The sequence below is a fragment of the Mesoplodon bidens genome, assembly GCF_964165515.1.
Source record: "Mesoplodon bidens genome assembly, chromosome: 10".
Lineage (NCBI taxonomy): Eukaryota > Metazoa > Chordata > Mammalia > Artiodactyla > Ziphiidae > Mesoplodon > Mesoplodon bidens.
Window position 1 is genome coordinate 18,171,477 of NC_138172.1, and position 25,302 is coordinate 18,196,778.

At 44.0% G+C, this 25,302-nt stretch overlaps 1 protein-coding gene across 1 annotated transcript in view; it reads right to left on the minus strand.

The window, feature by feature from the left end:
- Positions 1–25,302, minus strand: part of GXYLT2 (glucoside xylosyltransferase 2) — an 82,945-nt gene that overhangs the window by 5,195 nt on the left and 52,448 nt on the right. The window contains exons 4-6 of the mRNA XM_081247669.1: positions 17,357–17,608; positions 15,982–16,105; positions 5,009–5,181 (exon numbers count right to left, since the gene is read on the minus strand). Coding sequence (XP_081103795.1) covers positions 5,009–5,181; positions 15,982–16,105; positions 17,357–17,608 — 549 coding nt within the window. The remainder of the gene's footprint in view (positions 1–5,008; positions 5,182–15,981; positions 16,106–17,356; positions 17,609–25,302) is intronic.

Consider the following 25,302-nt stretch of genomic DNA (forward strand, 5'->3'; position numbering starts at 1 on the left):
CTGGATTGTTCATATATCTTGCCTTTGTAGCAATCTTAATGAAGGAACTATGGTAATCTCATGAAGTTCAGAGTTTAACAACTACTAGTGAAATGTATCATCAGTGAACTTTATTTTAGTAATTCAGGTACCAAATATTGGTTGTTGGTTTTTTCCCACTTAATATTGGACTTTAAAAAGAAATTTTCTTGTTTTCCTATGGAATGTGTCTGTATTTCCCAAAATAAATCTTTCAGACCACCTAATTATGAGCAAGAGTCAAAGTTTTATTACAGTCTTGCCGAATGAAAGACTTTATTACAGTCTTTCCTCCTTCATGAGGAGGAAAAGGCCTCTAGTAGGTCAAGTCAAAGATTCATTGTTGGCAAGGACATTCTAAACAAAAAGACTAGAGAAAAAAACAAAAGGGAAGTAAGAATGATGCAAAGTCAGATACTATTGCCTGACAGCAGAGTGGGTGGGTGTCTAGTTTCCTAGAACAAGTCTTAATCCCTTAAAGTTCGTCAGAAATATTGCTTAAGCATGTTTATCAGAAATGTGAATTTCTTCCCAGAAGATTACACATTATGTAATGCAAAAAAAAGGTTCTGTCCGAGACCATGTTTGGAACACTTTCTTTCACAGCACAATTTAGACCATTGATAAACTCCTTTTCATCACTGTATCCCCAGTGACAGGAACAGAATAGGTCAAAACCGTGGAGCCCTCCTTGATTCCTCTTTCCCCCACATCCCACATCCTTCACCCGGTGCAACAGCAAGTACCATAAACTCTACCTCTACAGCACATCCCGAGTCCGGCCTCTCATCTTCCCGACACCACCCAAGTGCACGCCAGCCCCATCTCTCACCTGGAAGGCTGCAGTAAGTCTCATAGCTAGCCTTTTTGTTTTCACTCTTGCACCCCCTGCACCAAGTTTCCATGGAGATTTTTTTTAAACTTATTTATTTATTTTTTGCGGTACGCGGGCCTCTCACCGCCGTGGCTTCTCCCGCTGCGGAGCACAGGCTCCGGACGCGCAGGCTCAGCGGCCATGGCTCACGGGCCCAGCCGCTCCGCAGCATGCGGGATCTTCCCGGACCGGGGCACGAACCCTCGTCCCCTGCATCGGCAGGCGGACTCTCAACCACTGCGCCACCAGGGAGGTCCCCATGGAGATATTTTTAAAGCATAAATCAGAGCAGGTCGTTTTCCTGCAGGGGCTTCCCGCTGCAATTAGAGTAAGATTCCAACCCCTCTCCTGTCCCCAAAGGTTCAATGTGACCTGGAATTCTCCCTGTTCATCTCCTCCTCGCTTCCCTTTTCTGTTCATTCTGGTTACTGTGGCCTCTTCCCAGTCGGTGGGCACACAGACTTACTCCTGACTCAGGGACTTTTCCCAGGTTATTTCTTCTACTTGGCAGGATCTCTCCCCAGATTGTCCCAGGGATCAAGGCTCAGGCTGGCAGAAGCCTCCCTGAGGACCCGAGCTCGTGAACCTTCCTCTCCATCCTGGATGCCCATCACCCTGCTCTGGTCACCTTTTAACCTTCCACTATCTGATAAGAGTTTTATTGATTTCTTGGTTTATGTGAGTACTGTCTGGCTTCCTCACCCAAAATATACGCTTCATGAGGAGTGCACTTTGTCAGTCTTGTTGACTTCTGAGTTCCCAGAACCTAGAATTGTTCCTGCGTAAAATAAGCTCTTCAGAAATGATTGTTGAAAAATTTACTGGCAGAATGTCTGCCTCGTATATAATTTTCCTTGGGTCATGATGGGGGGAGATCACACTTACCCTTCACACAAACATACACACAGGGTTAGGGTATGTGAGTATGTGTGTTTGTGTGTGTGTGTGAGAGGGAGAGAGAGAGAGAAGGGGAGGGAAGAGAAGGAAGAGGGAGGGACAGGAGGAATATTTTCAGAGAGAGATGAAGGAAGAAAGAGACATACAGCGAGAGAGAGAGAGAGAGAGAGAGAGAGAGAGAGAGGAGAGAGAGAGAGAGAGAGGAAAAATATTTATAGAGGGGAAGAGAGAGAGCAAATGAGAAAATGTGGACAAGATAAGAAAAGAAAAGAGTGTGAAACTTCTAATTATTGAGAACAACTCTATGTCGGGTGCTGTACTAAAAGTGTAAAAACAATCATTTTGTTGAATTCTCACAACACGTTTTATGAGGTAGATAATATTCTTATCCCCATTTCACAGATGAGGAAACTGAGGCTCAGTAAGTCAAGAGCACAGAGTTAATGACTAATCACCAGAAAGTGACAAAATTGGGACCTGAACCCAGGTCTGTCGATGCCCAAAGCCAAGCCCTGACCCCCACTGCACCGGGGTGCACAGTGGCAAGTGGAGAAATAGGTCTTTTATGATGAAGTCTGTCTATATTTACTCGAGTTTCAGGATGGGGTTAGTGATTGTCCTGATTGAAATGCATGAACGAAAATTGTCTTTTTAGTCCCAACTGAGGAAAATCAGTGAGTGTAGTATGCAGGATCATTTACGGCCCTCTTTCTGATCCACCCAGAAAACAAACAAGACCGATTGTAATTCTAGAACCATAGTTGCTCAATCCCAGGCCAGGGCTGACAGATTACAGAACAACCTGGGGCAGGGCTCTGATGGCCACGTCTGCTGCATTCTTATTTAACTTCCATTTGTACTCCTGAATGGGTTTGCGCCTGGAGGCAGTGTTTGAATATCTAAATGTGATATCACTAAGTACAGAACAAATTTTCTGTGTAATTAAATCACCTGGCTTTTGAGAAACAACAGCAGGAATCCCAGGAGAAGAAAGAGGTGTTAGTTTATTGGCTCCTGAAATTCTTTCCCTCCACAGAAGACAATTCTGGGGACTCCAGAATTGGAATTCTCTGGGATTCTCCTTAGCAAAATGCATACTTTCATACGTGCAAAAATGCATTACTATGTTGCAGGATTCACCCTCACCTCACTCCTGCCAAATCCATTTCATGAATCATGAGGGTTCCCAGATCCCCAAGGAAAAAAGCCTCTAATAAAATCTACATGCCTTCTGTCAGGGGTTGGCAAATTTTGTCTGTAAAGGGCTAGATAGTAAATATTTCAGACTCTGTGGGCCTTACTGTCTGTCACAGCTACTCATCTTTGCCTTTGTAGCATACCAGTGGCCACAGACAATACACAGCATGAACAGTTGTTGCTGTGTCCCGATAAGACTATATGAACAGAGAAATTTGAATTTCATAAAACTTTCCTGTGTTACGAAATATTCTTCTGTTCATTTTTTTCCCAACTATTTAAGAAACCATTCTTACCCCACATGTCTTACAAAAACAGGCCAGATTTGGCCCAATATTTGGCCCAAGTTGGCCGACCCCTACACTCTATGTTTTGGAATGAAAGTTTCAAAAGGGAAATCTCTGAAAGTAGCTGTTGCTGGTTCTGCCCCAGCAACTTCAAGGTGAAAGGCAATGTGGAAAGCAGTGTTTCCCAAAGTGAGGGATGCAGGTTCCAGCAGGCAGTACTTGACGTGATATTAGGTGGTGAACCACAAAGCAAGGTCCTTTCGACCTTCCCAGTTACTGCAAGAAGATAGTTCACATAGGTCTTTAACTGCTCCTGCTAAAATCAGCCTCTTCAAGGGAGTAAGAGGGGGCCTCAGCTCCATGCCAGAATAGTTGGTGTGATCTTCACACTCAGCCAGAGGCAATTACAAGGCTGTCTGGCAGGTCTCGGGGGAAAGCTGCCCTCCCAGACTTGGTGCATGGCAGCGAGCTGCAGTTTTCTTTGTGTGTATAAGCCACCCTGGCTTATACGCACATCTGCATCCCTGCCCCAAGCACCTCCATGTGGAGGCCTCCTTTGGGAGGTGTGTGGGGGGGTACCTTTCTCTTCCTCCCCTCTTCCTTCCCTCTCCTCTTCCCCAAGGTTCATGGGTCCATAAAGATGCAAAAGCCTTTTATTCAGGAGATATTCCTGCCTCCGTGTTGCAGCCACTTGACCCTCAGCCAGCATCCTTTGGTGTATAAAAATGGACCACCAAGAGCTGGTGCCTCTTCTTGACTCTTGCTTGCACTGTGGCAGTCCATAAATAAAGACTTGATTGTCACTTTGGTTTGACTCCTGGTCCTAACTCAGGAGTCCCCAACTCCTGGTCCTCGGACTGGTACCGGTCCGCGGCCTGTTAGGAGCTGGGCTGCACAGCAGGAGGTGAGCAGCGGGCAAGCAAGCGAAGCTTCATGTGCCGCTCCCCATCGCTGGCATTACTGCCTGAACCATACCCCACGCCCTCCCACCCTCCCACCCCATCTGTGGAAAAATCGTCTTCCTTGTAATGAGTCCCTGGTGCCAAAAAGGTTGGGGACCGCTGTCCTAAATGACCACCGCAACACCTGCTTGTTCAATAGGGTGGAGCTGGCAACCAGGCAACACACTTAGCTTGAGCTGAATAATATTTTATTTTTATTGTATTACCTATATCCTAACTTCTGACCCTTTATTACGGCAAATGGCACAGAGTTTCTCTTTCTTTTTTTTTTTTTTTTGCTTACTGTTCTCTTTTTTTGGGGGGGGAGTTTTTTTTTTATTCAAACAGAAAGTCACAAAAATTATAATCATCCTCATCAGTTCACTCATTCCCATGTAATTAATTTTTTTTTCATCTTGATCTTTTGTTAACACTTTTATGAATTCATCAGTTTTCCATTAGAGTTCTGAAAATGCTTATTCATTCAGTTCAACAGTATAGTCAGTTACCAAGGGTTTCTCTTTCTGATAGGACACTTCCTCCTTCAGCAAATTTATTTCAGAGAAAAAAAAATGAGTGACTTTCTTGGAAATATTAAGTCAAGAGTGGACAAAGTATAGTATCAGGTGGCAAGTGGATGGAGTGACATAGTGTGAGTGAGGTTGGGGAAAAGTGGTAGAACTCAATGCTTCTGGGAATTATTTGGCCTTCAAAGGGATGGGTGACCAAAACGCCTGCAGTGCTTCATGCTGATAAGTACATGTCTGCTGAATGGGGGTTGAGAACACACTTACATCTCGGATTGCTTCATAGAGCGCTTTGAAAGTTGGCTGCTTCTCATCATGGTAGACGCCTCGGTTCCCATGCAGGACAGACACACCTTCCCGCTCGGCCGCTCTGCAATTGCTTCCATACATGCAGTGATCAGGACGGTAGTTCCACTGGCAGGGGAACACGTACAGACACTCTGGTGGTGACAAGAGAAAGATATGTGTGTACAATCAGTGTCAGCGATGAAACCAACGTTTCCATAAACTGCACACCACACAGGATTTCAAAGCATGTGCCTGTGATTGTGACTTGTAGCTCAGATTTTACCACGTTTGTCGATATTCTGAGATCAGGAATTGAAGGAGCACACATTAGTGATGTTGGAGGTTTTACCCCAAAGAGGAGGGCAATATAGCATCTTAGACAAGAAGGCGAATGAGGGCAGCAGACAACCTGGATCAGAATCCCAACCCTGTCAGTCAAAATCAGTGTGACCTGGGTCCAGTGACTTAACCGTCCTGTGTTTCAATTTCCTCATCCGCAAGATGGATGTAACAGGATTGCCCTGTTATTTTGATGGTTCAATTTTTAAAAAGCTCATGTAAAATGCATAGCAGACTGACAAGCACACGGCGGTGGTCCATAGCATTAGCTGTTAAAATCAACTCTTTGAAAAGGTTTTGTGAAATGGACCAACTTGAAAAATTAGAGTCAAGATGGAAGCAAAGGTTCTTCTTCAGATTAAAAAGCAACCGACCAACAGAAACAAAGTGAAGGAAAAAACAACAAACAAAGTACTACAATAGGAAAACAACAACAACAACAAAAAGCAACACAAAAAGAAGTCCCCCTGTCAAGGTGACTATACACACTGTGGGTGAGCATGTGCACACGTGTCCTTGTGTGTGTTTGCATCTCTAAGCCAGTGGTTCTTAGCCAGGGGTGGTGCTACCCCGCAGTCTCCGGGGTCCACCTGGCAGTGTTTGGAGGGAGACACTGTTCGTCATACATGACAAGGCTGCTACTGGCATCTAGTGTGTAGAGGCCAAGAATGCTGTAAATGTTCTCAGTGAACAGTAAGCCCCACCACTGTAGTAGTGCCAAGGTCAAGAACTCCGCTCTAGTCCTGTTGGACTCCTCTTGGTGACTAGGGGTTATAAAATCAGCAATAAGCTCATAACCCCTGAGCTTCCTGGCTCCTCCTTCCTGGTGCCTTTAAGGGCTGGGGCTAGAGGAGGATGGATCAAAGTGCAAACGTGTGCCACTGACCATGAGAAAGGTCAGTGACAGCACAGAAGGCTTAGAGCAAATCAATTACCAGTGTCAGAAGAGCATCATAAAGATGTGCTTGTTGGTTGGGTTGATGGCATTCCCTTCTCATGGAAAGGACCCCTGCTTAGAGGTTATTTACAGAAACCTTCAAGATGGAAAGCAAAGAATGAAGACATCATCGCACATCCCCTCTGGCAGACGGTGTGTAATATTTCTACCACTCAGAAATTACATGCCACTGGGGAATTCCCCGGCAGTCCAGGGGTTAGGACTTGGAGCTTTCACTGCCGAGGGCGCAGGTTCAATCCCTGGTTGTGGAACTAATATCCCGCAAGCCACGTGGCGCGGCCACAAAACAAAACAAAACATAAAACTCACAGACTGCTGTGACATCCAAGCACCCTCTAATTCCTAATTGCTCACAACACACTATGAGATTTTCCTTTTCTTGGGAGAACTCCATTCCACCAGGATGTTTCCCTTACTTGCATTCACCTCCACGCTTGCGCATACATAATCCACAGCTGGGAGAGAGCAGTGCTCATCATGAAGTTATACTATCAAGGTCTGAATCCCAACGCCTCTATTAGTTGTGTGACTTTTCTGCACTTCTGTGAAGAGGGTGGATGTGAGGATAGTGGGAGTGAAAATATCTAAACATGCTTTTGTGCTTCTGAACTGTGACCTGACCCCAGCCCAATAGCTGCCTTTTTTTTAATCCAATGAGTCATTTCACTCCTTTCTGATACCTGCCCCCGGTCATTTGGATTTACAGCCCCTGCTTAAGCACCTGCCAGTATTCTCTCCTGAATGAATTGCCCTAGATAGTACCTCTGTTTTTGTAAACGCACGGATTGATGGAATGAACAAATATTTATCAAATGCCTGCTATGTGTACAGGTCCTGCCTTCACTGAGTTTAAGATTGGTGATGAAGGTTTTTTGCCTCTTCCTAAGTAGTTTAGGGACTCCACTACAAGAAGAAAACTTTTCCTCTCTTTGCAGCCTCCTTAGAGGACCAAGCCCAATGAGGGCATCACTCAAAGGCAAAACACAAAGACACAGAGTCTAAACAATATGTTGCTAAATAACCGATGGATCACTGAAGAAATCAAATAGGAAATCAAAAAATACCTAGAGACAAATAACAACGAAAATATGACAATCCAAAACCTATGGGATGCAGCAAAAGCAGTTCTAAGAGGGAAGTTTATAGCAATACAATTTTACCTCAAGAAACAAGAAAAGTCTCAAATAAATGACCTAACCTTATACCTAAAGGAACTAGAGAAAGAAGAACAAACAAAACCCAGGTAGTAGAAGGAAAGAAGTCAAAAAGATCAGAGCAGAAATAAATGAAATAGAGATGAAGAAAACAAGAGCAAAGATCACTGAAACTAAAAGCTGGTTCTTTGAGAAAATAAACAAAATCGATAAACCCTGAGCCAGACTCCTCAAGAAAAAAAGGGAGAGGACTCAAATCAATAAAATTAGAAATGAAAAAGGAGAAGGTACAATGGACACCACAGAAATACAAAGGATCATAAGAGACTACTACAAGCAACTACATGCCAATTAATGGATAACCTGGAAGAAATGGGTTAGAAAGGACAAATTCTTCCAGGACTGAACCAGGAAGAAATAGAAACTATGAACACACCAATCACAAGTACTGAAATTGAAACTGTGATTAAAAAATCTTCCAACAAACAAAAGTCCAGGACCAGATGGCTTCATAGGCGAATTCTGTCAAACATTTAGTGAAGAGTTAACACCTACTTTACTGAAATGCTTCCGAAAGGCTTTGTAATAAGACAGGTAGGTTCAAAGTTGGCTTCTACCACCTCCTAGTTCTAAAAACTTGGGTGAGTTGCCGAAACCCTTAGCCTCAGTTTAGAAGCACTAAAGAGAAGTTAAATGATGCAGATTTGAATCCCAGCTCTACCATGTGTTAGCCGTGACCTAACAGCAGAGTGGCTAAGGAGCAAGCTTTCGAGTCAAGCTGTTGGGTTTCAGTACAGAACTCTGCCATTAGTTGCATGAACTCAAGCAAATTACATGATTTTTCTGGGCCTCAATTTCATTAACTGTAAAAGGGGGAAGAATTGTAAATATCATTTGTAGGATTTGGGGAAGTATTAAATGAATTCATATCTAGAAGTACTTGGAACAGTGCTCGCTGCACACAGAAGGTACACCCCGTAAATGTAAGCTGTGATCATTACTATTATCATTGCTATTGCCATAACAAGAACTATTGCATTAGGCTACTAGAAGGATAAAACAAGATAACTTAAATGGAATGAGCCTGGCATCCTTCCAGACACAGAGCACATTGGTGGTAAATGTTTTACAGCAATTGCCTCTAGACATGCAGGTGGCCAGACTTTCTTAACCTTTTATGAGTCACAGATCTCTCTGAGAATCTAATGAAAGCTTTAGACTCTGTCTTTGGAAAAATATATGAAGAATATCTGCTTACAAATTTAGGGGTTTGTAGATTTCCCAAAGATCAGCTAGAAACCACAGCTACTGAATATCCCATGTGAAATTCGGTCCCAGACAGAATTCAATTCACGTGTTTACCTTCCCTTCAGAATTTTCCAGAGGAAGAAACGCGAAATACCGCGAGAATAGAATTGAAACAAGTATTTGTTCACCACAATGCAAGGCATTGGTGTCACTGGGTGATAAGGCACTGCCCCTGCCCTTGGGGAATTTATACTCTTCTAAGGGAGATAGTACAGAAATGAACTTTTTTTTTTCAGAGTTTATAGAAAGGAAGGCATTTCGGTAAAGCTTTACTTAAACTTAGACTTATATAGTAAGGATAGGATTCTGACAGTTAGAAATAGAAGGCTGGAAGAGCATTTGAGGAGGAGAAAATGGCCTGATCATGGCGAAGAGTTTGGAAATCAGAGCGTGCTTTAGAAAAGATAAAGCATTTAATTTTGGCGGGGCGGGGGGGGGCAAACTCGATTCCTTCAAAGAGGTAAGATAATGCTAGGAAAGTTGTTATATAAATAGACTGCTTTGCCCTAAAATATTCAAGAAATATAAATCTATATTAGGTTGCAAGTAATCAACTCTGATTCTAGCATGTGAGGCAAAAAATATTTTTTTTTCCTTTGGAAAGAGAGGAGGTAGCTCATAAAATCAGAGGGAAAGCTGAATTGGGGCAGGAAGTGGGGTGGCTCCTGGGATCTGGGTGTGGGGACTAATTAATGTCAGCTTCTTGGCATTGCTGCCAGGATGGACCAGCCTTGCCTACTTTCTGCTCTTGGATTCCCAGACTCAGGTTCCCAGGAGATGGTGTGACTAGTTAAGTGCGAGTCAGGGGCGAGCAGGGCTCTAAGACTGCATGCAATGGGGGAAGAGTAATTCCCCTGAGAGAACTGCGTGCTATTACTAAAAGAAAGGGCAATCAAGAGTGCACAGGTGGACATTTAGATGAACCTATATGCAGGGCAGGAATAGAGCCACAGACGTAGACAACAGACATGTAGACACAGAGGGGAAGGGTTAGGGTGGGATGAAGTGGGAGATTAGGTTTGACATAAATACACTACCATGTGTAAAAGAGATAGCTAGTGGGAACCTGCTGTACAGCACAGGGAGCTCAGCTCCGTGCTCTGTAATGACCTAGATGGGGGAGATGGGCGGGGGAGGGAGGTCAAAGGCTGGGGGATGTCTGTATACATATAGCCGATTCACTTCACTGTACAGCAGAAACTAACATGACACTGTAAAGCAATTATACTCCAATAAAAAAAAAAAAGAGTGCATAGGTGAATAAAACAGATGTGACTTTTCATTCACAGATACATTTGGCGTGGGTTACACTGTGAAATCTCCTTCTCCATGGGGGCAAGGAGGAGGAGAGGGGCTACACCAGCACCCTGGGCTGGGTTGAAGATGGAAAACCTCTGTAGAGCAGCTGATGAACACGGGGCGTGGATTAATGATGGTTATTTGGCACACGATGAATAACTATACTGAAACGAATCTAGTTTAAGCAAGATTATCATGGCTGTCAAAATCTAATGTTTAAAAATGACAGCATGGTGAAATGTGCAGGTTATTTTTTTCTGCTCCTGAGGAAATAATACAGTGAATGGTTTTTAAATTCCAAAGCCTCAAAACACTGCAATTTATTAAAAAAATTTTTTTCAAGCCAATCTCTCTTCAAACCCTGGGTCTTTGCTATTTTTCCTCTCCATTTTACGTAGATAAAGCAGCTCATTAATTGATTATTTATGAGTCTGAAATCCCTTAGTGATCCTTTTCCGGAGTCTATGTTTATTTCCAGAGCCTCCTAACTACTTGCAAAGTACTGTGTGAATTGATTTCTCCTTACATTTCTGATCATTTCCTACTCTTGGGGTCTCTAAGATTATGGAATAGTTTATGTCTGATCATTTTAACTTCCTGGTGGAATAGGCTTGCTACTTACTACACTATATCAACAGAACGGAGGCTGTTTGCATGACTCATAGCGTTTTGTTTGATCTGCTTTGTTTTTTGTTTTGTTTTTTCTCGGTACGCAGGCCTCTCACTGCTGTGGCCTCTCCCATTGCGGAGCACAGGCTCCGGACGCGCAGGCTCAGCGGCCATGGCTCACGGGCCCAGCCGCTCCGCGGCATGTGGGATCCTCCCGGACCGGGGCACGAACCCATATCCCCTGCATCGGCAGGCGGACTCTCAACCACTGCACCACCAGGGAAGCCCCCTGCTTTGTTTTTTAATGTCTCATTCTGGAATGCAGCTTTCCCAGCCTCCTCTTCTTCCTTCTTCCAGAATGTACCTTGTTCCAGAAAAGGGCAATTCATTCCTCCAAGAAGATGTCTCTGATCACACAATTGAAAGATGGAACCCTCTCTCCCCAGCCTTGACCGGGGCTCTCTCAACCCCTCATTTGTTTCCTTCATAGCACTGATTACAATTTGTGATTTTGAATGACTCATTGTTACTCTTTGGAAGTTGACCTCTCCCAATACAAGGTAGGTTTTGTAAAAGTAGAGACTGTCTCCTCTGCATGCCGCCATATCCCCTCTGCCTAGCCCTGTGGCTAGCACCTAGTAGGTAGGTGCTCAAAAGATATCCACTGAAGGAACGGGAGAATCAAAGCGTATTCGTTCCTCTACCCTCTGTATCTTTCCCCTTTCTCTGCTTTCTCCCTCTCCTTTCTCTCCCCAACATCCCTTCCTCTCACTTTCCTGGCTGTGCTCTTTCTCTTCCATTTCCTTCCTTCTTCCATTCCAGTCTCTTAATCCCATTCCTCCAACCAGCCAACACCTCTGAAGATCAACTCCAGTTAAGGCACTAACCCTCACACTGGAATCACTCAATGAAGACAAAGTAGACGTAACCTCTTCTCACAAGGACCCTACGATCTTAATTCTTTTTTTTTTTTATTGCGGTACGCGGGCCTCTCACTGTTGTGGCCTCTCCCGTTGCGGAGCACAGGCTCCGGACGCGCAGGCTCAGTGACCATGGCTCACGGGCCCAGCCGCTCTGTGGCATGTGGGATCTTCCCGGACCGGGGCACGAACCCGTGTCCCCTGTATCGACAGGCAGACTCTCAACCACTGCGCCACCAGCGAAGCCCCTATCTTCATTCTTGAGCTTCGTATCAGAGCTCATGAACTTCTCAGACCCCCAAAACAATGATCTGTTTCCAGTTTTCCAGGACAGTCCTAAAACCAAATAATTGGGCCTGTCCACCCCAAAACACATTCACAACTACAAGCTGCTGGAAGCTTTTGGTGAGGTGAGTAGATAGTGTGGTTGCACACCCAGGCAGGATGAGAACAAGGCCTGACAGGGCCTCTGAGGAGGCCTGTTCCGTGTGACTGTGTGTCCTGCTCTCTGTGGCCCCAGCAAACCCTCCCGACTCCCCAGTATCACATTCAACTCACGGACGATCTATGTACATTCCATGCGCGTTTCAGCTCTTCTCTCTCTTCGTGGACAGAGCCCTAGTGCTTCTCATCTGGCTGGATGCCCTGCCTTGTCATCTATACTTGGCTGGTTTCATTTCTTCCCCTGGCCACCCCCACTTTTCTAGAAATTGCTTTGAAAGAAGGGACAGACCTCGGTGTTCATGTTTTTTTTTTTTTTAATATATTGAATGATGTAATTCTTTTTCTAGAATTTGTCTAGTTTTTTGTTTTTTGTTTTTTAAATTAATTTATTTTATTTATTTTTGCTGTGTTGGGTCTTCGTTTCTGTGTGAGGGCTTTCTCTAGTTGTGGCAAGTGAGGGCCACTCTTCATCGCGGTGCGCGGGCCTCTCTTGTTGTGGAGCACAGGCTCCCGACGCGCAGGCTCAGTAGTTGTGGCTCATGGGATCCTCCCAGACCAGGGCTCGAACCCGTGTCCCCTGCATTAGCAGGCAGATTCTCAACCACTGCGCCACCAGGGAAGCCCCGGTGTTCATGTTTGAGAGAGGAAAATGCCATGTGATCTTGCTCTCCTGGCCCCTGATGACCGGATCAAGGGTGGTCTCCCCATCGAAAGAGAACCAGTTCATAGCTGGCTGGGAATCAGTTAATAGGCCGGGACAGCCCAACCCCCCGTCCCCCTCTCTCTCTTACCTTCAAGAATCTGAATTAAGAAACCTAGACAACCCATCAGCATTGGCATGGGCTTGTAAGGTTGTGCTGACTTGGGGTTGGACCACGTACAAGCAGACATTATTGCTGGACAGATGGAATGGAATCAGATGGGCATGAAGAGAAGCAACACAACATACACCACGAGGACTCTGAGGGATGACGAAATGAACTTTGATCCTGAGCAGCCACCCAGAGATGGTTCTCATGAGGCCTGGCATGATCTGACCCATGTGTTCATGGGACTGGCACCTGGACCTTTACTTAGGTGGTCTGAGTTAAGTTTTATTCCCTGCAACCTAAGCGCATGAATCCAAGCATACCTTTCTACATAGGCTTCTCTTTTAGCCCTTGTCAAATCTACCCTTTCTACAGAAGTCTGCTCTTGACTCAAATTCACCTGTAAATATGTGAGTTCAGTCTTTCACCCCTTGAAGCTGCCTTGGCTCACCTGCCAGGAAATGTCCTGTGGGATGAGCTACCTGCATGTCCCCCATGGGCTTCAGCTGTCTTCTTGTGAGTCAGTCTAGTACCCAGCACAGCAATTACACACCCACAGGCATTTACTATCTAATTATAGCAAGAGTTTTAAAACATTTTTAAGCTAATGGCTTTTAAACACATTTTAAAAGCAATGTGATTGGCTACGAGAGGCTATAATAATAAAAACATTCTAGATATGGGCTTGGGTTTTGTGTCTACTGCTTCACTAATGGCAACCCAAAGAATCATAACAATAAGCATGTTTATCTCCTGAGTCATGGCTAATTTTCTCTCTCTCCTTTCCAGGGATAAAGGTGACACACTTTTTTTTTTTCAAATATAGTTATTTCTGGTTTATAGAAAATGCTCCCAATCAATATAAACAAAGAAAAACCTTTCAATGTGATGGATATCACTGGATTTCAGGTCAAAGAGCTCATGTTTGATAAAGTACCTGGATAACGCATGCAAGATCAAAGGCAGGCCATACAAAGAACAATAAAGGAATTACCTAATACTCACTGATCTAAATTTAGGAAACTCGGTTATATACTTGCTACTGCTCAGACCCAAGATTCAGAACAACTTCATAATTATTTTATAATATCCTTGTACTCAGTGGACCTAAGATGGGCAGTGTGACGCCATTAAACTCAGCTGGTTTTCAGCCCTAATTAAAGACAAGGGGCTCACATCTAATGGCAGAGCTGCTTGCGACCGTCTTTGAGTGTTATTTACTCACTGATCACGTCCTCAAATAATCTGCAACAGGCTAAGAGGATTTCTGGGGAGGCAACTATGCAAATGTTTTGAATTCCTCAGTTTGGGAATATGGACAGATAGGCTTATGGAAGAGAGTTTAAGCCACACAACACAGAAGAAAAAATGCAATATTTAAAGAGCAGAAATAATGCAGGAGAGAGAGACACATTTGGGGAAACCTGCCCAGCTCTCTAGAAGCCCCCCTTCTCTGAGACTTTCCCCTCACCCCCAAATACACGGGGCCAGAGTTGGAGTGGCCTGGGTTTGTGCCCCTGCTCTGGCACTCATTAGCTATACCACAAATTATTTAACTCTCTTTCCCTTGGTATCTTTGTCTATAAAATGGGGATTGTATTCTCAGGGTTGTTGTGAGGATTACATAAGAAAATGCTCAGAACAGCACCTGACACTCAGTAAATAATCAATGTCAGCCATGATTCCTTAGCTCCACGCTCCTGGCCTAGGGGACCCACACTGCCAACATCTGATTTCTCCCGCAGGAATTTGGAACTGGGATGAAGTTAGTCTTTCCATATGGCTGGACGTGGAGCATGAAACCTTGGTACTTTGCTTTGAGTACAGAATGAGAACCTTCAAAGAGAGGAATACACAGTCTCACCAGGAGAAGGAAAGTCCAACCTGGGTTCCTCATCCTTTTCCCTCTCCTGCTTTAGGTCCTGGGCCCAGCCTGCTGGCCTTTCTGCCCTAGTTTTCTACAGGACACCAGTTTGCTTATTAAAAAAAAGTATCCTTTGTGCTTAGACTAGCTCCAGGGACCTTTTATTTGTAGCCAAGAGTCCTACTCAGTATAACTACACCTAGAAAAAAAGATGAAATCCGCTTTAGAAGAAAAAGGAGGGGCAGACTTTCAAATCCCCGTTGATCCCTGGTGCTATCAAAGTGAGATGGATTAAAACATGTCACAAACGAACAGCCAACACATCCCCTTCATCAAATGAACTGGTATTGGGACTCTGCCAGAAATGCACCCCGTTCCATATCAACCTGCTTTTTTTCTTTTCCAGGATTTGCTCCTTTTTGATCCAAGGGCATGTGAGATTAGGTTTTATTTCAGAATTCTGTTAAAAAACAAAAAAAGGTACGTACAGAGAAGTCTTTATAAACAGGAGTCTCTAGTTCAGGATTTTTAAAGACACAGGAGAGGCCTGAGGAGGTTGGGGTGAAGAGTGCTTTTTTTCCCTAGAGATCTTTCTCAAAGAGAAAACATGCTTTTGGTTTTAATACCATCAAATAAGGTTGTAGCAAAGATGAAAGAAAAGAAGGAAAAATTTTAGCTTTAGGTGTCCATACAAAAACACAGACCAGAAATTTACATCTCTTTCCTTCCCCAACTACCCAAACACTGACTTAACAATATAAGACGAATTTCTTTAGCCCTAGGTGAAAAGAAAGAGGGATGTGGGAATCCAAGTCCTTCTTCTAGGCCCTTTTAACCCTGAACAAGTCACTTTATTGTAAGGATCCCAAGAATCAATTCCCTTCAGTCTAGCAATTGTTCAGGCTATGGCGGGCCTTGTGCCTAGATTATAATGTTTTCATTTAGTTCTGTGCCGCCCATTGATTTTGCCTGTACTTCTTGGAAGAATGGCGTGGCAAAACCTAAAAGATATTCTTGAAGAACGGAGCCCAGTGTTGGGGGTTTCAACATTTGGCCTTTTGTGTCAGCGGCGCAAGGACCGCCCGCGTGAGACCCCGGGGAGGGGGTGGGGTGGGCGATGAAAAGGCACCCTTTGCAGGGGACACAGGCACAATTCAGCCTTCGCCAATGCAGCCCAGGCTGGAATGTGCTCTGTGGGGCGAGGTGGGAGGACTCCTCTGAGAACTGCATTCTTGAAAGAGAACCTACCTGGGTTGAAATAAAAGATAATATTTAATAAGTCCTGGTCTCCCCACGTGATGGCATTCTTGTACTTCTGGTACAGAGGGTACAGCATGTCCTCCCAAGCCAAGCTTGTTGGAATCATGCTGTTCTGGAAAAGAGAAAACCATCAGAGTGGCTAAGGCACGGCAAATACATCTCATCCGCTGAGAATCAACGTACAGGGACGGGTTCTCCCCTTCACCGCCCCGCTCCCCAGAATGAAAATGAAATCAGCAGAGGAGGGGACCTGTTGGCCTCAAGGCATAGGACAAAGCAGAAGTAGGGCTGGCGATTATAGGTGTACCCATGGATGGTAGGTGGACCGGAAACTGGCAGTTGGGCCTACAGCTTCTGCTCAGAAAACCATGCCCCATGTGGCGGAGGCATAAATCAGGAGCTTGGGATGAACATATACACACTAGTGTATATAAGATAGATAACCAACAAGGACCTCCTGTAGACCACAGGGAACTCTACTCAATATTCTGTAATGGCCTATATGGGAAAAGAAGCTGAAAAAGAGTGGATATACATATATGTATAACTGATTCACTTTGCTGTACACCTGAAACTAACACAACATTGTAAATCAGCTACACTCCAATAAACATTTTTTTAAAAAATTATTTACTTTTAAGACAAAAGCAACATATTCAGACTAAATATTCAACCAGCACACAAAGATGTAAAAAGTAAAAATAGTTTTCCTCCTGCCTCCTGCAATTCCCATTCCCACTTTCCCTAGATGTATCCACAATTAATGACCAGTCTCTTAGATATTCTTCTGGAAGTTTCTAAGGCATAAAAGGGATCACCTCTATGGCATCATGCTCTGTTGCATTTTAATTTTTTCACTTAATATTTTTTAGAGCTCTTATCTCACTTGTAGATTTGATCTAATTCTTTTTAATAGGAGGATAATTTTTTTGACTTGTTCTCTACTGATGTTCACTTAAGTTCTTCCAGTTTTTTGCTAGGATAAAAGACAAGGCCATGAACAGCCTCGTATGTTTATCTCTGTACATTTACATAAATATATCCCTAGGGTAACTCCAAAAAGTTTTCCAGGGTTTTTGAAGCCTGGGATACACAGAGTGTTTAAACATGGAATTCAGAAATGCAACATAATATTCCCCAATAGTAACTCTGCTGAACAGTTTAAATTCCATAATCACCTGGAATTTTCCTAAGCCAACAAATATTCCATAACTCTCCAAATACTTTTCTCTTCCCTGGCTTCTTCCATTCTCAGCTTCAAGCCAGCTACTTCCAAAATCAATACACTGAAACTCCTGGAACGTCACTGTTGAGGAGACAAAATCCCGATGTTTAAACAAGGAAATATAACATACTTCCTTACCTTGAACTGGGCACTTCTTATCCGAGTTAAGTTCATCAGCATGACTCCTGAGTTAACTCCTGCAGAGCCATAGAAAGGGTGCCGAGCAAAGCGGCTGTACCAGCCGATCTTGGGGATTTCATGCTCGGGGGCCATGGCCGCAAGCTGCGTGGAATTAAATTGCCTCAGAAGCTTCCAGATGTCATCAACAGGTCTCAGAAAGAGAACATCGGTGTCCACGTAGAGAAGGGAGTCCACATCCTTTAAAATCACCTTTGTGTGTATTGGGTGAGGAGGGGGAAAACAAGAAACAAAGGGAAGTAGCCTGATAAGTCAACACTGCCAATGATTTTGTTGATTAATGTTAATTCTAGAAAGGGTCCCACTCTTAGCTTCCATTCCTCCCTTCTCCTTGGACTTCAGGGATAAGGGTCAGTCAAAGGGTAGAGACTCAAAGGAAGATCCATCTTGATTCAGATTGGTCCAATTCCAGGACCCTGGACTATGTTTGTTAAGGGTTGAACGTTGCAAGGAATGAAAACATTAGCAAATGACTGTGGCTTTCTTTTCCTCCCTCCTCCAATAAGGCCATCTGTCTTTCTCAGTTTTTTCTTGGAAAAGCTAGGGCTAGCATTAGACTACTTGAAGTGGACAATCCGTAGATTAGCTCATGCCAGGCTTTAGGGTAAATACTCTGTCTCTGGATCCATTTCTTTTAGAGTTGATGCATATGGCTCTGCATCTTTTTGAAATAGTATTTTCAGCTAAGATTTAGACTTGGAAATAGGCAAAACAAGTCATTGGCCAGATTTGTCTGCAAGGATTGGCAAATGTTTTTTTCTAAAGGGCCAGAGAGTAAATATTTTAGGTTCTGTTGCAGCTACTTAACTGCTGTTAGCATAAAAGCAGCCATGGACAATATATAAACAAATGAGCATGGGTGGTTCCAATAAAACTATTTAGAGACAATAAAATTGGAATTTCATTTAATCTTCAGATGTCACAAAGCCTTCTTCTTTTGATTTTTTTCAACCATCTGAAACATAAAAGCCATTCTTGACTCAAAGGCTGTGGTTTGTCAATCTCTGTTGTAGATCATTCAAGCCAGCCACCTTAAGTAAATAAGTTTTGCTATGCTAAATGCTTCATTTACCAGAATTTTGCCCTGAGACTTTATTATTATTATTATTATTATTATTTTTTTTTTTTTGCTGTACGCGGGCCTCTCACTGCTGTGGCCTCTCCCGCTGCGGAGCACAGGCTCCGGACACACAGGCTCCGCGGCCATGGCTCGCGGGCCCAGCCGCTGCGCGGCATGTGGGATCTTCCGGGACAGGGGCACGAACCCGTGTCCCCTGCATCGGCAGGCGGACTCTCAACCACTGCGCCACCAGGGAAGCCCCTATTATTTTTTATTTTATTTTATTTTTTTAAATTTTTTTGGCTTGGAGACTTTTTTTTTTTTTAAGAAGATGTTTGGGGTAGGAGTTTATTAATTAATTAATTAATTTTTGCTGTGTTGGGTCTTCGTTTCTGTGCGAGGGCTTTCTCTAGTTGTGGCGAGCGGGGGCCACTCTTCATCGCGGTGCGCAGGCCTCTCACTGTCGCAGCCTCTCTTGTTGCGGAGCACAGGCTCCAGACGCGCAGGCTCAGTAGTTGTGGCTCACGGGCCTAATTGCTCCGCGGCATGTGGGATCTTCCCAGACCAGGGCTCGAACCCGTGTCCTCTGCATTAGCAGGCAGATTCTCAACCACTGCGCCACCAGGGAAGCCCGGGTTTGAGACTTTAAAGTCATAGTTAGTAATAGAGTTATTTGCCTTGTTTTGCCATTGTTCCCCCAATTTAGAGGTAGCTTAACCAAAGAAGGATCAGGGCTTCCCTGGTGGCGCAGTGGTTGAGAGTCCGCCTGCCGATGCAGGGGACACGGGTTCATGCCCCGTCCAGGAAGATCCCACATGCCACGGAGCGGCTGGGCCCATGAGCCATGGCCGCTGAGCCTGTGCGTCTGGAGCCTGTGCTCCGCAAGGGGAGAGGCCACAACAGTGAGAGGCCCACGTAATGCAAAAATAAATAAATAAATAAGAAGGATCATCATCCTAAAATCACAACAACACTTGTTATGGACTGAATGTGTCTTTACAAAATGCATATGTTGAAGCCCTAACTCCCCAATGTGAGCGTATTTGGAGATGGGGTCTTTGGGAAGTAGTTAGGGTTAGATGAGGTCCTGATGGTGGAACCCTCAAGATGGGATTCATGGCCTCATTAAAAGAGACACCAGACAGCTTGCTCTCATATTCTCTCTCTTTCTCTCTCTCTCTTTCTCTGCCACATTAGAACGTAGTGAGAAGGCAGCAGTCTGCATGCCAGGGAGAGTGTCCTCCCCAGAACCCAACCATGTCAGCACCCTAATCTCAGACTTCCAGCCTCCAGAACTATAAGAAAATAAATTTCTGTGGTTTTAGCCATCCGGTTACGGTAGTTTGTTATGGCAAGTTAAGACACCACTCCATTGAGATTCTACTATTTAAAACTGATGAACACGGGCACTGTATGGTACAGGCATCATGGAGATTTCAGTCTTGAATAATTTCAAAACTTACATGATTAACTGCAGGATTTATCTTTCCTTCCTCCTCTACGAGAGGAATAGAATTTACAAATCAATAAAATGAAATTAAAAAAATAATGATCATCTACCATGTCATAAAAGAAGACATCCGTCTTAACAGTTTAAAGATCCTAATTCCAGAATTAGGATGAATTCTTTAAAATGAATACACACACTTAAACAAACATCTACCACACTATACTTATTTTTTCTTATTTAACCATGGACAGGTAAAAACTTTGCCACAGATTAGCACTAGTCTGCTGAGTTGTTGGTTTTTTTTTTAAATCACAACTCCAGAGTACTGTGGAAGAAGGGCAAACTCTCTTCAAAAGTAATAGTGGGCTTCCCTGGTGGCACAGTGGTTGAGAGTCCGCCTGCCGATGCAGGGGACGCGGGTTCGTGCCCTGGTTCGGGAAGATCCCACATGCTGCGGAGCGGCTGGGCCCGTGAGCCATGGCCGCTGAGCCTGCGTGTCTGGAGCCTGTGCTCCGCAACGGGAGAGGCCACAACAGTGAGAGGCCTGCATACCACAAAAGAAAAAAAAAAAAAAAGTAATAGTAAATTATACAATCATGACACAAGTTACTTATCACATGTAAATACAATTTTGATGTTTTGCATGCTCAAGACCACCCAGAGAACTCAACATCCTGCCAATCCTATTTTACTGGGAAGGAAAACTAATGCACCGAAAAGTGTTCTGTCCAAGTTAATGTGTCAAATAATGCTAACAATCGCTGGATTTGGAGCTAATAAAGTTGCAACACGGTAAAGTCACTTTCTAGAATGTGTTTAAGGAAATGAGAGACTGCACAGTGTTTCACTAAAAAGCTAATTTAGAATTAGAGAATCAGAGGACGAGAAAGCTATTTCAACCCAAGTGAAAGAGAACAGATTTCTCTTTATGGCTGATTATCTAACAAGGCCTAAATAAAACTGTATTAATATTAATGTTTTAATCAATTAAGGGTTATGCAGACATCTAGTCCCTAAATTCAAGCTCACTGACTTGATTAATTTTTTTCTCAGTCTTAAATCAATGCTATTGTTAAAGTTATCATCACTTTCTTCAATAAAATAAAAGTGTTACCATCTTTCATCAAAACAAAAAAGAAAACAAAAAGACTTGAAAAAAGGTCTGGAAAAGGAAAACTAAAAAACCCTTCAGGATGGAGGCATTCCATCATGAAATAATAAGCAAGATAAATATATTGATTATACAGTATAGAAGCTGGTTAAAAATAAAGCAGGGAGAGGGGCGGGGGTCCCAGGTAGGAAGGGGCTTGCAATTTTAATTAGGGACTTTGGGAAGGACTCACTGAGAAGAAAGAGGGCAAGTACAAATAGCGGAGGCTGGACCACTCTTAGAACAGCAGGGAGCCAGGGTGGCTGGACCACAGTGGGCAACGAAGAGCCAGGGATCAGGATGGAGCAGAGTGGGGGCCAGTCACTTCACTTAGGGCTTTGTTTGCCTTTGAAAGAACTTGTTCTTTCACTGTCAGTGAGATGGAAGCCATTGAAGGGCTTTTACCAGAGGAGTGGCATGGTCTGACTTAGCTTAAGGATCACTTTGGATGCTACACGGAGAAAGGACAATTGGGGCACACAGGGGAAGCAGGGAGACCAGTTAGGATGCTACTTTAATAATTCAAGTGAGATGCGATGGCGGCTTGGCTCAGGTGGTAACAACCCAGGGAGTGAGAAGTGGCTGAATCCATAACACAGCTTGAAATGGAGCCAACAGGATTTCTGCAACAGATTGGATGTGGAATGTGAGAGTAAGAGAAAAGTCAAGGGCAACTCCATGGATTTTAACCTGAGCAACAGGTATGATGGAATCGCCTTTAACTGAGATTGCACCTGATGTGTGTCATTCCCGAGTTACCTGCCTGGCCCTGGCACATATGTACTGGAGTTGGCAGATGCTAAAGCCTCGCTCCCTCCCTCCTCCTCTGCATGTGCCCTTCCTGAAATAGAAAGAAGACTGTAGTGGTCCTAGGAAGGGATGCGTTGATGGCGGATTTCTGGGGTGATGGTCGTTTGTCTAGCTCTTGACCACAGTAGTGGTTACACAGGTGTGAGCGTGTTAAACTAAGCATACAGCGTTTCGGTGGTCTCTTTTTGGTAGGTAGATCATATTTCAAAACTGACACACAAAAGTAGCCCTAATGGTACATCTCAGAGACGGAATAGATGATAGTCCTTAGGAATACTGAGTCTGGCATTCCTGAGTTCAAATCCTGGCATCATGTGCCCTGTGACTCTGGACAAGTTCCTCAGTTCCCCATGCATAAAAAGTGGAAAGCAAGACCTCCACCACGTCCCCTGTCTTTGGGTTGTCACTAACATCCAGTGAAATAAGACACACACAGGGAACTCGGTACAGTGGCTGGTACGTAGTAAGTACTCAATAAATAACGGTGTTGCTACTCTAAGAAGTCTCCGTGTTTTTTCTTTTAAAACTCACGTGTAATTAGTTACCATGCACATCAATGCTCACAGCACTTCAAAGCATGTGTCGACCACAAAGTGTCTTTTATATAAACAAAGTCAAGCTCAGAAAAGTTGAAGTTTTCGAACATTTCTAATATCATAATCCACATATTACCTCGATTGAAAACAAGAGCACCAGGGCTTTTTACTCTTTATCTGAAAAAATAAAAGACCAGGAGAAAAACTCCACTCTTCTTATAACATTGTGTCTCTGGAGGCTAATTCTGCAGCAATTATTGGTGGTATTAATTTGAAGAGGATCACTGTGGCCACTTTATAATGGGCAGAGGAATATTTACCAAAAGGATATAAAATTAGCCATTCTAATTCCCTTATGGAAATTAGCACTAGAAATGAGGCCTCTGTTTTCTTAGAGAAGGGCAAATAGAGGACAGACAATAGCTATTTGTATACGATGCTGCTCTGGCTCCGTTCACCACCCCAACCTGGGCAGCTGCCTCTGGCCACGGGCAACAAGATTATCAGGGGCCACTGGCTCTCCTTCAAGTTCATTTTGCTGCAACCTTGTTCTGACTTTGACAGTACAACTTTGTGGTTGAAAGTTCGGGGTTTGAAATCTAACCATTTGTGTTTGGATTCTGTTTCCACTACAAACTGTGGCCTTGGGCAAGCTGCTTTAAGCCTTCTAAGCCTTAGATTCCTCACCTTTTTTTTTTTGGCCATGCTGTGCGGCATGCAGGATCTTAGTTCCCCGACCAGGGATCGAACCCGTGCCACCTGCAGTGGAAGCACGGAGTCGTAACCACTGGACCACCAGGGAACTCCCTGTTTCCTCATCTTGTAGATGGGATTGGTCACTCACTTCAGAGTGCTGTCAGGATGATTAAATGAGATAATGCATGTGAAGCCCCTGACATACACACAGTAAAGACTCCATAAATGCTATGTGATGTTCTTATGGGTTCACTCTCAGGAGGGCTAGTTCCTTGATTCATAGCCCAGTAACTGGCTGCAGTAGTGCTGGTAGTAAAAGAGTGAGGCATGTGCTCTGTTCTCAAAGAACTTTAGTGGGGCAGACAGATAAGAGGCAAAGCAAAATAAGATGTGCCTAATGGTAGGAGCAGCACAGAAGCACTTGGCAAGGCCACTAAACCATTCTGGAGTGAAAAAAGGACAGAAGTGACAACTAAGCTGAGAGATAGGCAAGTGAAGAGCAGGGCAAAGAGTCCTGAAGATAAATAGAACAGCATGTGAAAAGGCCCAGAGACCAGGAGAGAGCAACACACCAGGGAGGATAGCAAATTGGTTGGTGGGGCCAGAGCTTACAGTGGGAGAGCCAGGAGCCAGGGGTGGGGAGAGATTAGGCTGGCCAAGTGGGCAGGGGCCCGATCAAGAGCTATGCTGACAAATTTGGACGTGATCCTAAGAGCCATGGGGAGATGTGAAATGACATGAACCAGAAACCTTGAGGTCTGATGTTTCCTCTCCTATCCCCATTGCCCACATCCAATCCTCAGCAAGTCCCATGTGTTCTTCCTCTAAAATACATCTGAATCTGCCCATTTCTCTACCTTTCCACTGCCTTGCCCTGAGTTCAAGGCACCATTACAGCTCCCCTAGAATTCTGGAAGGGTCCATTCACTGGCCTCCCTGTGTACACACTTTCCCCTTCAATCTATTCCTCACAGAGCAGCCAGAGGGATTTTTAATCTCCAGTGTCATCTCTTCTTTGACCCATGGGTTATTTACAAGGGTGGTTGTTTAATTTCCAAATATTTGGGATTTTCCAGATATCTTTTTATCATTCATTTCTAATCTAATTTCCTTGTAGTCAGGGAGCACCCTCTGCATGATTTCAATCCTCTCAAATTCACTGAGACTTGTTTTATGGCCCACATATGGTCTATCTTGGTGAATGCTGAATGTTTATTATTCTGCAGTTGTTGGGTGGAGCATTCTGTAAATTCTGTAGCTGCCAATTAGGTCAGTTGGTTGACAGTGTTGTCAAGGATTTCTAGGTGCTAACTGATCTTCTGTTTGCTTATTATAACCACTGGAGCTCTATGGAGTTTTATCTTCAGACACAAAGAAAGAGGGGAGAAATATGAAGTTACTGCAAATTCATTTACATCAACAGATATGATTTGGGAGAGTTCCCTGGTGGCCTAGTGTTTAGGATTCCGGGCTTTCACTGCCATGGCCTGGGTTCAATCCCTGGTTGGGGAACTGAGATCCCACAAGCCACGTGGCACAGCCAAAAAACAAACAAACAAACAAACAAAAAACAGATATGATTTGGGAGCCATCCTTTATTTTCACACTAACAGACAATTATCAAAAGAGGAGGGTTGAAGTCTCTCACTCTGAGTGTGGATTTGTCTATTTCTCTAAGCATGGTTTTGCCTTGTAGATTTGGAGGCTCTGTTGTTAGGTGCATACTCATTTAGGGTAGATACACCTTCCTGAGGGACTGAGCCTTATCGTTATGAAAGATCCAGAGGGCTTTTTAAAAAAAACTTACATTAGAGGATGCCCCTTTCATCTTTAAAGCCCTTCAAGACTTTTCACTGTGCTTTCGTTACACATGAACCATGGTCCCTAAAAGGCTCTGCAGGATGGACACACTCTGTCCCCACAGGGGACCCAGTTCCTATCAGTGGTGATCTTTCACCTCCTAGCACAACTTTCCATTATGGCTCAGTTACTGTCGAAGTCAACAGAGGGTGAGGAGGAAAATGGACTTAATAGGAAGTTAACGAGCTCTACTTCTCTTCCTGCCTACAGCCAGGATTTCCTCTGTGGGAGATGCTCTTAAGTCTTTCTTTAGATAGAAACTAACACAGTTAGTTTCCCCCTTTCAGAAAGAAAACATAAAGTAGAAACTATCTCATTTAACAA